The sequence below is a fragment of the Aethina tumida genome, chromosome 3 (genome assembly GCF_024364675.1).
Source record: "Aethina tumida isolate Nest 87 chromosome 3, icAetTumi1.1, whole genome shotgun sequence".
Taxonomy (NCBI): domain Eukaryota; kingdom Metazoa; phylum Arthropoda; class Insecta; order Coleoptera; family Nitidulidae; genus Aethina; species Aethina tumida.
Genome location: NC_065437.1, coordinates 20,113,972 through 20,126,197, shown reverse-complemented (window position 1 = coordinate 20,126,197; position 12,226 = coordinate 20,113,972). Strand labels below are relative to the sequence as shown.

Sequence of the window (12,226 nt, the reverse complement as noted above, 5' to 3'; positions counted from 1 at the left end):
CTTATTACTATAGTGTACTTGTTATAATGATTTAATTATTATGATTTATGATTAATATATGATTTAATATATGACATGCTTATCTATTATAAATGAAAAAAAGTAGACCATATAGAGTGAATCGGAAATAATGTGTAAAATTCGAATTCCTCATGAGTGTATTTTCTCATCATTGCACTGAAAATTGATTGACATGATTATTTTAGGTATTAACTCTCTATGAGAAAAAAACTCGCATAAGGCACATGTTTTGTGACGTCAGCAAAGATTAGATTATTAATCCCATTTGAAATTAACTGTGATGTACTGTCTGGCCGACATAATATTAAAAATCGTATGAAAATAATGATATTTAAAGGAATACCAACAATAATCAAAGGTACTTTTCATGAAATTACATGCGAAAACTAGGTTAGTATCACGTTCTATCCTTGCAGAGAAACTTGACGCTGTCAATTACTAGTCGCAAAACTCCCTTGACAAGGAATTTGAATAAATTCCGTGTATAAATTTGATGGTTGTGACATGCGGATAAAAATTATATAAACTAAGTTTTTCCTTTTCACATTTTCATATCTCATACCTAAGCTTCTGGGATTGAAGCAAACCTGACAGACAGCCACCAGAATATGGGGTTTACCTCATCAAGCTGTAAATGGTATTGGCTTTTTACATAAAATAAAGACAAATTTTTATATATTCAATAACACCGATTTATCGCTAAAATTTAATATACAGAATAATAGAAATTGTATTATGTTGACTGTCCGTTATTATCGACTTCATTAAGGATTTTTATTTTGGATCTAATAGGCAATTGGATAACGACATTTTAATATGAAATTATGAAAGGAACGTCAAAAAATTTACATTTAACCTTCTTTGAAACAAGTGATTTCAATATATGATATCAGAATTCGACAAGAGCAAAGTAATAAAGATTGTGTAAATCGATTGTCATTTGATTTTGATAAGGTAGATTATCCCTGTTTCTTAGCTTCCATTTAGAAAGTATCTATTATAATAAATGAGAAGCTTTGTGTAAGCACAATACAAGTAAATTTAAGTGTGTATAGAGAAGAGGAAAAATCGTTGGGAAATTGCCTGTGGATACGTAATTAAATTACGCATTCTTACTCAATAGATAATATAATCTCAATATTCATAAATTTTAAATTAGATTAGTTTTCTGATCTTATATTATATAACTTTAAAGATATAATGACGATAAATCTCTGTTTAATTAATTTATATATAATAAATTTTATAAAAATAATATATTATATTATACACGAATGGTGCATGGATATTAATAATAATAAAACACCATATCTTTTAATTCCTGGGACTAGATGTAAAACTTAAAAAATTAATAATGCTTCCATTTTATAAACCAAAATTCTGTATTTTTTAGTGATCGAAGATTTTAATAGTTCCACTTACCAAGACTTATTAATAGTTAATAAATAAATATAAATGTCGGTTAATAACCAACCATAGTTTTGACTACTATTATACTTATTTAAGTGAAATTAATGTGAATAAAATTTTGTTAGTAAATAACAGTATTTTCAAAAATATTAGTGTGTTTGTTTTGCGTCAACTTGGATTTTTCTTTATTTACAGACAATTTTAATATAGATTTAAATAGATAGAAAATTTTGTTACATTTATTTTTATATTCTAATTGTGCTTAAACATAAGTGCTACAGTAGAGCGAAGCTTTCGATACATAAAGATGACGCTTTGTAATAACATATTTAATCCTGGTTTTTTAAAAAATATTAAATGCAATATGAATAATTTATTAATTTTAAAAAATATATTTGAAAGTCTAAAGGTGTAAGATTTCAAATAATTTTTTTTCTTAAATTCAATTTATGGCACAATAAAATTTTTCATTCGTCAATTATATTATATTTAAAAAATTTCTCTTTCAATTTTTATACTAATTGCACAATCCAAAAATAAGACTTATATATTATTTTTTTATATTAATATCTAAACAGACCTAATTTACAACTGTTGATTAGCTAAATTATTTTGAAAAATAAATTGAAGCACTTTATAAATATTTGTTTATTCTGTATTGTTTTTTAAATTGCATGTTTTATTATTTCAAAAAAACGTTTAAAAATAATGAATATAAAATACAGGAAGTGGTTCTATAAGAAATAATATAAGATAGAAATTCTAAAGGCAACATTCCAACAGAACAATGGAAAATGGCTAAAATTGAAAACTTACATTTTCGAAATCATGTAAGCACGAGATATCGCGCCCGTAATTCGAAAGTTCGGCGTCGCTGCGCCGACGACGCTGGCAAAACTGATGGGATTTACAACGGCGGGAATTCGCAACAATATTACGGGTTCACGCGCGCCGACTCCCGTCAATCGTCCACTCTAACAAGTGATATTTATCAGACTTGCACCGATTTGTTTATTTTTCGTGTTTGCGTGCGTTGAAAGGTCGAGAATATTAAATTTTTTGCTGTTGAGAGTGTATGAAAGAAAAAACGAACTGGACGTTAGAGAATATTTCTATGGATTGGTGAGTGGGTGAAAATTTTCCTTCCAAATAAAATCGGAGTTGTCAATGTACGAAAATATTTTTTTTAAATTAATATTACATATCTCGTTCATAAATTTGATTGTAAAGATTATAACTTTATTTTATTTTTATTTATACATATAAATTAGTCTAGTAAAGTTTTCAAATTTTTGCAGAAAAAATTTGAAAGAAGATACTTTTAAAAATGGTGAATGCGCATCTCAAATGTACGATTTTAATTTAATTGGTTTGTCTTGATCATTTTTAAGCGATAGAATGAATTCAAAGATGCTTGACTGGAAACATTTCAAAATTTGTGCATGTTTAATAGAAATTGTCAGTTTGTTCGTTGGAATTTCAAGAGTCATCATACATGACAGAGACAGTGGGTCTATCTCATGGTGAGAGACTTCCTGTCTCTATATTACATTATTCTCTATGTCCATTTCAGGATTCAGATGGATCAAACTCTTTTTGTACTGTATATATAAAATAAAATCTCAAGTTATGCTAATACTTTTTATTTAAAGTTAAATATTAATACAGTTTTTTTCATAAATCACATCGAATGTTTCATTTAATCATCCATTTGTAAACCTAGTTTTAATAAGCTAACACTCTGCATTGTATGTAAACCTAGAATTTTTGGATTATCTCTTAATGTATCATATAATAATTGTACTGTTAAAACATTATCAGTCTTCTGTCTTTTTGAACAAGAATATGCAAAGGCAACTTGCTGTTCCATATTCTCTAAAGAATTCTTGTACTTTGGCATAAAACTATCATCTTCATCAGCCACTTCCACTTTTGATTCTAGCGTGTCGTCAATAACATTCGCATAGTTTCTAATAAAGGGATCTGGGATAGGTTGGTTGAAGCCATATTGAAATTTGCCATCCCGTATTTTATAACCTTTTTTTCTGGATAACATTGCTGTGATAATATTTTTGATAAACATCTGTGAAATACAATATTTCATATTAAAAAGATATCAAGTTTTTTTTAAAGACATTTAATTACCTGGCAGGCATATACAATTACTTCTGTTACATCTTCTTTTGCACCTGCCATGCCATTCTCCCATGCAGAGACTGCTATCCTACTAGCTACAAATCCACTGTCTGGCATGAACAATTCAGCAGCAGCACTTCGATACTCAACATCAGATGGTGGGGCTGAAGTGAGATTCTTTTGTTGCACATATTCTGAATATTCTGCATATTCAAATGTATTACTATTTTCCATAGGTGCTTTCAATGATTTAATTTTGCCCCCATTAATTTTACATAAAACTGCACGCATCAAATTTATGTGATGTCGTATTTCTTCTGTTGTTGTCAATAATTTTCTTACTTTTTGCTCAAACTCATCTTTTGTCATGTGGGAACTGAAGGATAACCACTGACGAAGTACTGCAGTGTACTCTTCCTCTTTCTCAGGTCCAAGACATTTTTGTATATTGTTTAGTGCTTCATGCAAATCTGAAAATCAATTTGTATAAAATGTTATCTGAACTAGAAATTATAGTTACTAACCCATGTTTACTTTTCTTGGCTAATGACAATAAATCTGAAGTTAGATAATTATTATCCGGATTTAAAATACTAAATTTTTTATATTTTTGTCATGTTATTTAATATTAACTAGGTTTTTTATTTTATAAATTTAATTGATATTTTTGTTACTTAAATATCTTTGATATTGAATAAAGCAAAGTCAGGCACAAATACATCGAGGTTATGTCTTGTTGTTCAGGGGTTATGTTTAAATTCTTTTAGGTTAAATTATTCAATAAAAAGATTCAAATATCTAAACAAAGATGAATATATCTTTGGCATTGCGTTCTCGGTAATAACTCTTCATTTTGCTTTATTTCGTTTAATTATAATTATTTTAGTACCCAAAATATTAGAAAAACCCAACAGATATTGGGTCGATGCCTATTTTCCACTAAGGTGGATGAACAAATCAAAATACCCAACCGAATACCACGAGGCCCCACAGATATTTTACGTGCCCTCGAAAGCACGGTTTCCAGAGACCCTACAGCAACGCATTTCAAATACCATGATGATCCATTTCTTATTCCAATGTCGAATGTAGGTAAAAGAACATTTGCAATGGCACAAGAATCTGGTAGAAAAGCTGCACATTGGATAAGAAAAGAGCATCCAGATTTATTTAATCATAGGGAGTGTGATCCACCAATTAAGGCATTCTTTCCCAGAGTCACATTTGATGAAAACAGTGACATAACTGAAGATGACTTAAAGAATGTAATTAATGATGTTCAGGTTGCAGAGGCAATAAGTGTGTACAACTTATGTAAAAATAAGAATGTTGAAATAACACCAGAGACACAACAATCTTTGCTTGAATTACTTTGTTATTACAACAGTGAAGACACATTAGATGAGGAATTTATTGAAGAAAGATGGTTTAGGCAAAGCTCTAAATTAAAGGAAAAGCAACGTAAAATTTGGAAGTAAGTTGAAATTAGATAATTCAGATTTAATTAATTTATTTTATCTTTGTTTATTTAGAGATGGTAATTTTGCCGAAGAACTGTTTATATCCATTGAAAGTCCAAATGCTGAAGTTTATTCTGCAATTATCCAAGGAATGGCAAAGCACTTGCAAGTTGATAGGGCTTGGCAATTATTTGAAGAGGCACAACAAAAAGGAATTATTGTAAACACAGACACATACAATTCTCTTATAGGTGTAGCACATTATTTAAAAGAAGGCTATGAACAAAGATGGGAATTTGTTGTAAACTTGTTAAGTGACTTGAACAAAGCTGAATTACGGCCTAATTTGGGAACATTGAATGCTGTACTACAAGTCCTAAGTACCATGGGTACTGGAAAGCTTACAAAGTCTTACACTTTAAAAGTGCTAAAAGAATTCAAAGGGCTTGGCATTGAACCTTGTTTAACTTCTTGGTACTATGTATTAATTACATTTTGTAAAGAAAGTAAGTTTACTGATAAATTACACATATAAATTGAATACATTGAGTAAATTTTAGGAGGACCAAAGAGTACCATATTAAATGATATAATGGCATTAGTTGAAAATAAGGAACACACAATTCAAGATATTCGAGATACAAATTTCTTTGTCACAGCTATGGATATTGCCAGAAATCATCTGCATGATGTTGAATTAGCAAGAAGAGTAGATGCATTGCTTCATTTTGGCAACAATTATGACCTTATTGGTGACTCATACAAGGAGTCCATCTATTAGTAAGTTTCTCAGAAAAGAATTATTGATGTATCTTATATTTTAACCATATTTTAGTCGTAATTATTTTGTACTTTTGGCTGAAAATCTACCAGTTGAGGATTTCATGAGAGATGTTTATGATAAATATGTTCCTCACATTTATGTACCAGAGCCTGGGGTAATGGGAGAAATTTTAAATATTATTGATTTAAGTGGACTTGTAGAACATGTTCCTCGTTTATGGACTGATATGACCATATTTGATCACACAAACAGAGAAAATTTGTTGGATCTTGTTTTGAAAATTATGGTTAATAATGAAAGTCCTGAACACACTTCCCAATTTGGCAATATTGCCTGGGATATTTACAATAAAATTGAAAATCAGAATGAAAATAGAACAAATAAATTAGTGTAAGTAATTTTCTCTAGAGTTTTCCATTAAAAAATATTAAAATCGTTATTTAGTTTCACAGGAGATATGTTGGGTAAAATATTAACTTTAATAATAAGACAGAAGGACTTCCAAAAAGCCTGTGTAGTAATGGACAAATTGGATAAAGGACATTCAATAATAGCTGGAGTTCCAAAGTTAGAGGCGTTATCTCTATTTGTTGATCAATGCATTGAAGAAAAAGCACCAAGCAAAGCTATTGTAGGTTATTAGATAGTTTCCTGATACATTTATTATATGTTAACCTTTTCCAGGCTTGCATACAATATTGCTCAGATAGTGGGTTCCCTGAAGCTGGATTATTAGCTGCAAGACTAAATGAGAAACTTACTTTAGATGAGCAACATTTAGAAAAACTTTCAAAAATAGTTGGAAATTTAAATTTACTTAAAGTAAATTAAACAACCGTTATCAATAGATGTAAATAAATTGTTTTAATAAATAATATAAGAATAAATATTAATTGTTTTTTTCAATTTATCATATAATTTTATTTTTTTCCATTTGGGCTAATCATAAAAAACTACAGAACACCAAAAAAGAGTCTGTGGCAACCCTGTAGTTTTGGTTAACCATAACCTTAATGTTTGTTTTCATATCAAGATTATGTTAATATTTGTTAATAATGCTACAAATTGTGTATTTTGTAGTTTTATTAATTTGTTTGGCAAAATCTGATATAACTGAAAACAAATCCCAACCATTCAATCCGTTCTCGCCTTTAGTAAAATGTGAATACTTGTCATGGGAGTTCATCGAATGTGACCCTTTAGAGGATCATAAAGGCAACAAGACTGCCAGAGATGAGTTACAGTACGGGTGTCTAAAGTTTGGTGGCATGAAATACGAAGATGTGGAGAAAACAAGACAATTGTGCCGCGCATTAAGTTTTATTGAATGCTATGGTAACAAAACTTTCTTCAGAGAGAATGTGCCATGCATAAAATACTCAGGACAATATTTTGCCACTACTTTACTGTATAGCATCCTTCTGGGATTCCTGGGAATGGATAGATTTTGTTTGGGACAAACTGGAACAGGAGTTGGCAAGTTACTTACACTGGGTGGATTAGGTGTGTGGTGGATTGTTGATGTAATACTCCTGGTGACAAATCATCTCACTCCAGAAGATGGTAGCAATTGGAACAACTATGTTTAAATATGTGATAATATTTGTTTTTGTATTATATTTTAGATGCTATTTTTAAGATATTTAGTTTAAGGAAAATAAAGACTTAACAATAGTTAGTAGTTTTATTACATCTAAAATTACTTCTTTAAAATTAAACTGTACACAAAAAATAGACAAATCTGTTAATAATAATATAAATATTATTTCCATTAATAATATCTTTGTTATAAGCTTACTTATGCTCAAATTATAAATAATAACAAAATATAAATATATTTGATTCAAATTTACAGTAAACAGTAATTGAAAGTTCATGACCCTTTAGTAGAGTATCACTGGTTATTGTATTGAAGAGAGATTGATTTTAAATATAAAAATAAATTTAAAGCCATCATTTTATTTTAATATCAATGTCTTCTTCCATTTAAATATTATAGGGATTAAAATTACTATTTAAAAAGGATTCAATGTGACAACATAACGTTTTCATTATGGGATGTCCTTTAATTATACAAATTTTTGACGTTTCAAAATTTTTAAAAAACAATACAATAAATAATGAACAGAACCTTATTAATTAAAATTGAAAATTAATCCCTTTCTGGGCAAAAATGAAAAAAAATGATAATATGAAGATAAATCGTAAATATTTATTTTGTATAAAAGGAAAATAAAAGTCAATTACACATATTAAACTTATATTAAAGCAACAGATGTCATAGTTGCAAAATATATTTATGAGGCAGCACCAGAGTTTGAGTTTGGTCCGCGCCTACGTCCGAAAGGAGCCACAACATTTACGAATCTTCTGTTGTATTGAATACGCCTCTTAGCACGGCCGGTCTTCTTCTTTTTCTTTTCTTGCTTCTCAACTTTTGGGGTCTGTCCCTTTACCTTACCTATAATTTAAACAAATTTAGTCATTTTTGAACTCATCAATATATTTTGTTGATATTATGTTTTTAAAGTGTGTGAATCTTTCTATAGCAATTCAAATTGGCAAACATTAAAATTGCTTCAAACAAGTTCATTTAATTTAGCAAGATTCAGGAAGGTAAAAAGTTACAAACGCACTAAATACCTGCTGTGTCTTGCATATATATTGAACAAGATATAATATATTATGTCTAAAAGAAACAAACTTACCAGCACGAGCCAAAGATCCGTGCACTTTACCACCAGGAAGTCCCACAGTAATTTCTACATCAGTGGTTTCAAAAGCACTGGCTAAGCATTCATCATCAACTGGGGCACCGGCAGCGTACAATCTGATTTCGGAGACTTCCAAGCCCTCGAGACCAGCAATGCGGGCCTAAAAACATCATTGGTCATAACCGATAAACTTTACACTCATAATATTCTTACTTTAATGTCTCCAATTGTTTCATTTCCCTGGCATTCAAGCACGTGGGTGGATTGTCCGCGGAAGAACAACTGCATTTTGATTTACGTATCTGCAAAAGGAAATGTTGTTTAGTGATCACGAATAACTCACATGTTACAACAAGGTGTTGGTTATGACGGTGTTGTTTTTTTAAAAGAAGGGAAAAACTGTAAAAACTATCATACTAGTATATACTTAATAATATTTCTTACATATATTACGTAGTTACGAGATAATTTATTGCACTAATTTAACGAAATTTCAAGTTGAAAAATAAAAGCCGTACATACCCAACAAGCAGATGTGTCAAAAAGAGATTGCGCATAGGAAGCGGAAAAGCTCTTGACAGATGATCGCGCACACTTTATTTAAGCGGGATATTTAAATTCTTATAATAGATTATTGGTAAAAAGATATTTTTATCACATAAATTATTTTGCTTTTTTGAATATACATTTAATGTGTTTATTCAGTTATTTTTTTAGATATATAAGATATTATATTGTATTTATATCGGGAAATAATAGTATATGCAACTCATACTACGTCTTTCAAATTATTTATTTTAACGCACTTTTTTTTTAATTTCTAAATATATTCTTTATACTACATCTTTTGTTATATAAACCTCTATATTTTAGAATAAATATGTAAAATGTGATTACTATGTAATTGCTATTACTATAAATCTTTCTGTTTGCATTTGTGTTGGGGTATGATTGGATAAAGGTATAAGAAAAAGTCTATAAAAATTTAATAAATTAAATCTATATTTACTTATTATAGATGTTATAAAAGTTCCTTATAACAGGAAAATTCGATAAAAACAATTGTAAATAAATTTAAAATTAAGTATGATTTAACCTATGAATGAAATTATTAATATAGAAAAGTTTACAAAATAGTTTATAAAATTGTTCACAGTGATTTTAACTTTGATGTACCAGTTATCACATTAATTAGAATTGGATAACATCTTTGTTTACAAAGCTTTTAAATAATTTTAAAATCTTTGTTGGAAATTTTGCTGCTGCTGAGTACTGTTGTTGTACATCATTTGTTGCTGGTGGAACTCTTGTTGCTGTTGTGATATTGGAATATTCTAAAAGTAATACATGTTTAAAATGCTGATAATACAATTAGTTACAACAACTTACAGGTTGATTAACTTGTCCAGGATGTGGAGGACCATTCAGTCTAACTCTCTTTGCAGGATTTCCATGATTGTCATTTGTTGAGCCCTGTTGCTGTTGTTGGGGTGGCTGTTGTTGTTGCTGCTGTTGTGGTTGCTGGGGCTGCTGTTGATTTTGTCTTTTATTATCACTTTTTTCCTCTTGATCATCATCTGTTAAGAACTCTCTCTTTGGATATGGTATTGGACAACCTAAAATTAAAATGTAAATTGTCTAGTTTCAGAATTTAAAATATAAAAAATTTTACAGTATACCCATAGAAAATGATTAAAAATACACACCTGCAAATACATCCTGAGTTGGGAGTGGATCTTCTGTAAAGTAGGGATCTTGCATAGCTTGTTCTGAAGTAATACGTTTATTTGGATCCATCAATAATAATTTTTGTAATAAGTGGAATGCTTTACTGTCTGGCTTAATTTTATGTCTGTCCATGTATTTAACTAATGAACAATTAACATAACTAAAAAACAATTCAGTTATTTACTTTATTTTTATAATAATATAAACTACTTACGTAGATTTTTTAAAGTCTTTTAATAAAGTAGGATGCTCAGGCATTTTTTTAATATCTTCCCAATCCTTTTCATGAGGAAAACCCATAACATTAAATATTCTATCTAACTGATCATGATGATATGGATTGCTAGTTTTAATATCTTCTTGTCTGCAATGGAAAATGGGTTCTGATGTTAATAATTCCGCAAATATGCAACCAATAGCCCAAATATCTGGAAGACAATTGTATGAAGTTCCATAAATTGTATGTTAGATTAATAAAATACCTATAGCCTTAGTGTAATGTCGTGCACCTAACAATAATTCAGGAGCTCGATACCAAAAAGTTACTACAACTGGGTCCAGATCTGCTAGAGGTTTTAATGGAGCATTAAACAATCTGGCAAAACCCATATCAGCTATTTTCACTCTGCCCCTTTCAGGTCCTTCACCCATAACTAGAATATTGGCTGGTTTCAAATCTCTGTGCAACACCCAGTTCGAATGCAGATAGTGAATTCCATCCAAAATTTGGTAAAGCAATGATTTAACCATTCCTTTTGGCACCATAACTGGCTTCTTGTTTGCCTTGGCAGCTCTGTGGAACTTAATTATGTGCCAAAGATCATGTTCAGCAAAGTCGAACAACAACCACACTTTTCTATCATTGTGTGATAAAAATACTCTAATTAAACTAATCACATTGGAATGTTTCAATTCTCTCACCAACTAAAATCACAATAATCATGTCATTAACTTGATTTATAACTCATATACTTACCGCAATTTCACGACACGCAGACATTGAAAGTCCCGTACCCTCAATTTGTTTTAGAGCATAGTCCTTAGGATCTGAACCATCTTTTCTTCTACCTTTGTACACATGTCCATAAGTACCCCTACCTACTTTACAACCTTCATAGTCGAACAAATCTTCGACCTTAACCCGTTCGTTTTGCGTTTTCATCTTAAATTCGTAATCCATCATGAGAGCTGACATATTATATCGCCAATAAACTATTGTATGCACTTCACAGAAGTGCGATAATTGTATTAGGAAGACGTCGATATTATTGCAGTCGGGGCACACGGTTGGTTTGATATTTGAAAATAGAATCAAGTTATTGTTTGTATAACATATAACCTAACTTTTTAACGTCAAACTGTACTTGTTTACGGTTGTTGCCGATACTGCCGTTGACAACATTGCTTTGCGACCTGTTTGTATGCAATAATTTAAAAAAAAATCAAATTAAAGGGTTAATCTTCCAACTTCACAGTTTCGGCACTCATTTATGTTATTTTTTTAAATTCTAGATTATGTTAAGATATAATGGAAAATTGAAACAAAACATAAACAGTTAAAAATAAAATGGCTAAAATAATAAACACATTGAGACGGAAAATAATTTTTGTTAGTTTATATTTCTATCATTTTCAATTTTATGATTTTTAATGCTATGGGGACTCGGATTATATGCAATTATAATTGCTACTATAGCAGAACACCCTATGGTCTGCAAACTCTCAGGAATACCACCTTGTAATGTGTCTTAAACATTTATTTACATGAGCTTGAGCTCAAGCGAAGAAATGTTTTGTGGGAATTACCTATGTGTTTGTTTTACGAGTGTCACCGTAATCTTAAATGGAATTATTTGGAGATATGGATTTAAAAAATATGCATATCATATTGATTATTTTTAAATATACAATTTAATTAACTTTTATAGGCAAAAGTGCAGACAGATAATATTTTACGTAAAGTCGAATTGGAA

The 12,226-nt window shown here is 29.8% G+C and overlaps 6 protein-coding genes across 6 annotated transcripts in view; 2 read left to right on the top strand and 4 right to left on the bottom strand.

The window, feature by feature from the left end:
• LOC109603416 (metabotropic glutamate receptor 5-like) overlaps window positions 1-2,305 on the bottom strand; it is a 45,365-nt gene extending 43,060 nt beyond the window's left edge. Inside the window, exon 1 of the mRNA XM_049964704.1 lies at window positions 2,248-2,305. The gene's annotated coding sequence lies outside the window, so the exon portion shown is untranslated. The remainder of the gene's footprint in view (window positions 1-2,247) is intronic.
• A 753-nt stretch (window positions 2,306-3,058) lies between these two features.
• Window positions 3,059-4,225, bottom strand: LOC109596661 (transcriptional adapter 1-like). Its single transcript, XM_020012237.2, has 3 exons — window positions 4,092-4,225; window positions 3,577-4,037; window positions 3,059-3,514 (listed from the first exon to the last, which is right to left on the bottom strand). The coding sequence occupies exons 1-3, from the start codon at window positions 4,093-4,095 to the stop codon at window positions 3,131-3,133; spliced, it is 849 nt and encodes a 282-aa protein (XP_019867796.1). The 5' UTR covers window positions 4,096-4,225; the 3' UTR covers window positions 3,059-3,130.
• A 24-nt stretch (window positions 4,226-4,249) lies between these two features.
• Window positions 4,250-6,700, top strand: LOC109596657 (protein PTCD3 homolog, mitochondrial). Its single transcript, XM_020012233.2, has 7 exons — window positions 4,250-4,404; window positions 4,454-5,041; window positions 5,100-5,533; window positions 5,588-5,807; window positions 5,863-6,201; window positions 6,256-6,442; window positions 6,496-6,700. Exons 1-7 carry the CDS (start codon window positions 4,376-4,378, stop codon window positions 6,640-6,642), a joined length of 1,944 nt encoding a protein of 647 aa, XP_019867792.1. The 5' UTR covers window positions 4,250-4,375; the 3' UTR covers window positions 6,643-6,700.
• Window positions 6,701-6,792: 92 nt separating this feature from the next.
• LOC109596662 (TM2 domain-containing protein CG11103) lies at window positions 6,793-7,485 on the top strand. Its single transcript, XM_020012238.2, has one exon. The coding sequence runs from the start codon at window positions 6,867-6,869 to the stop codon at window positions 7,398-7,400; it is 534 nt and encodes a 177-aa protein (XP_019867797.1). The 5' UTR covers window positions 6,793-6,866; the 3' UTR covers window positions 7,401-7,485.
• Window positions 7,486-8,054: 569 nt separating this feature from the next.
• Window positions 8,055-9,105, bottom strand: LOC109596656 (FAU ubiquitin-like and ribosomal protein S30). The gene is made up of 4 exons (XM_020012232.2): window positions 9,048-9,105; window positions 8,739-8,827; window positions 8,520-8,685; window positions 8,055-8,272 (listed from the first exon to the last, which is right to left on the bottom strand). The coding sequence occupies exons 2-4, from the start codon at window positions 8,811-8,813 to the stop codon at window positions 8,109-8,111; spliced, it is 405 nt and encodes a 134-aa protein (XP_019867791.2). The 5' UTR covers window positions 8,814-8,827; window positions 9,048-9,105; the 3' UTR covers window positions 8,055-8,108.
• Window positions 9,106-9,507: 402 nt separating this feature from the next.
• Window positions 9,508-11,597, bottom strand: LOC109596655 (cyclin-dependent kinase 8). The gene is made up of 6 exons (XM_020012231.2): window positions 11,230-11,597; window positions 10,736-11,177; window positions 10,468-10,681; window positions 10,232-10,413; window positions 9,915-10,141; window positions 9,508-9,859 (listed from the first exon to the last, which is right to left on the bottom strand). Exons 1-6 carry the CDS (start codon window positions 11,446-11,448, stop codon window positions 9,761-9,763), a joined length of 1,383 nt encoding a protein of 460 aa, XP_019867790.1. The 5' UTR covers window positions 11,449-11,597; the 3' UTR covers window positions 9,508-9,760.
• Between the last annotated feature and the right edge of the window lie 629 nt (window positions 11,598-12,226).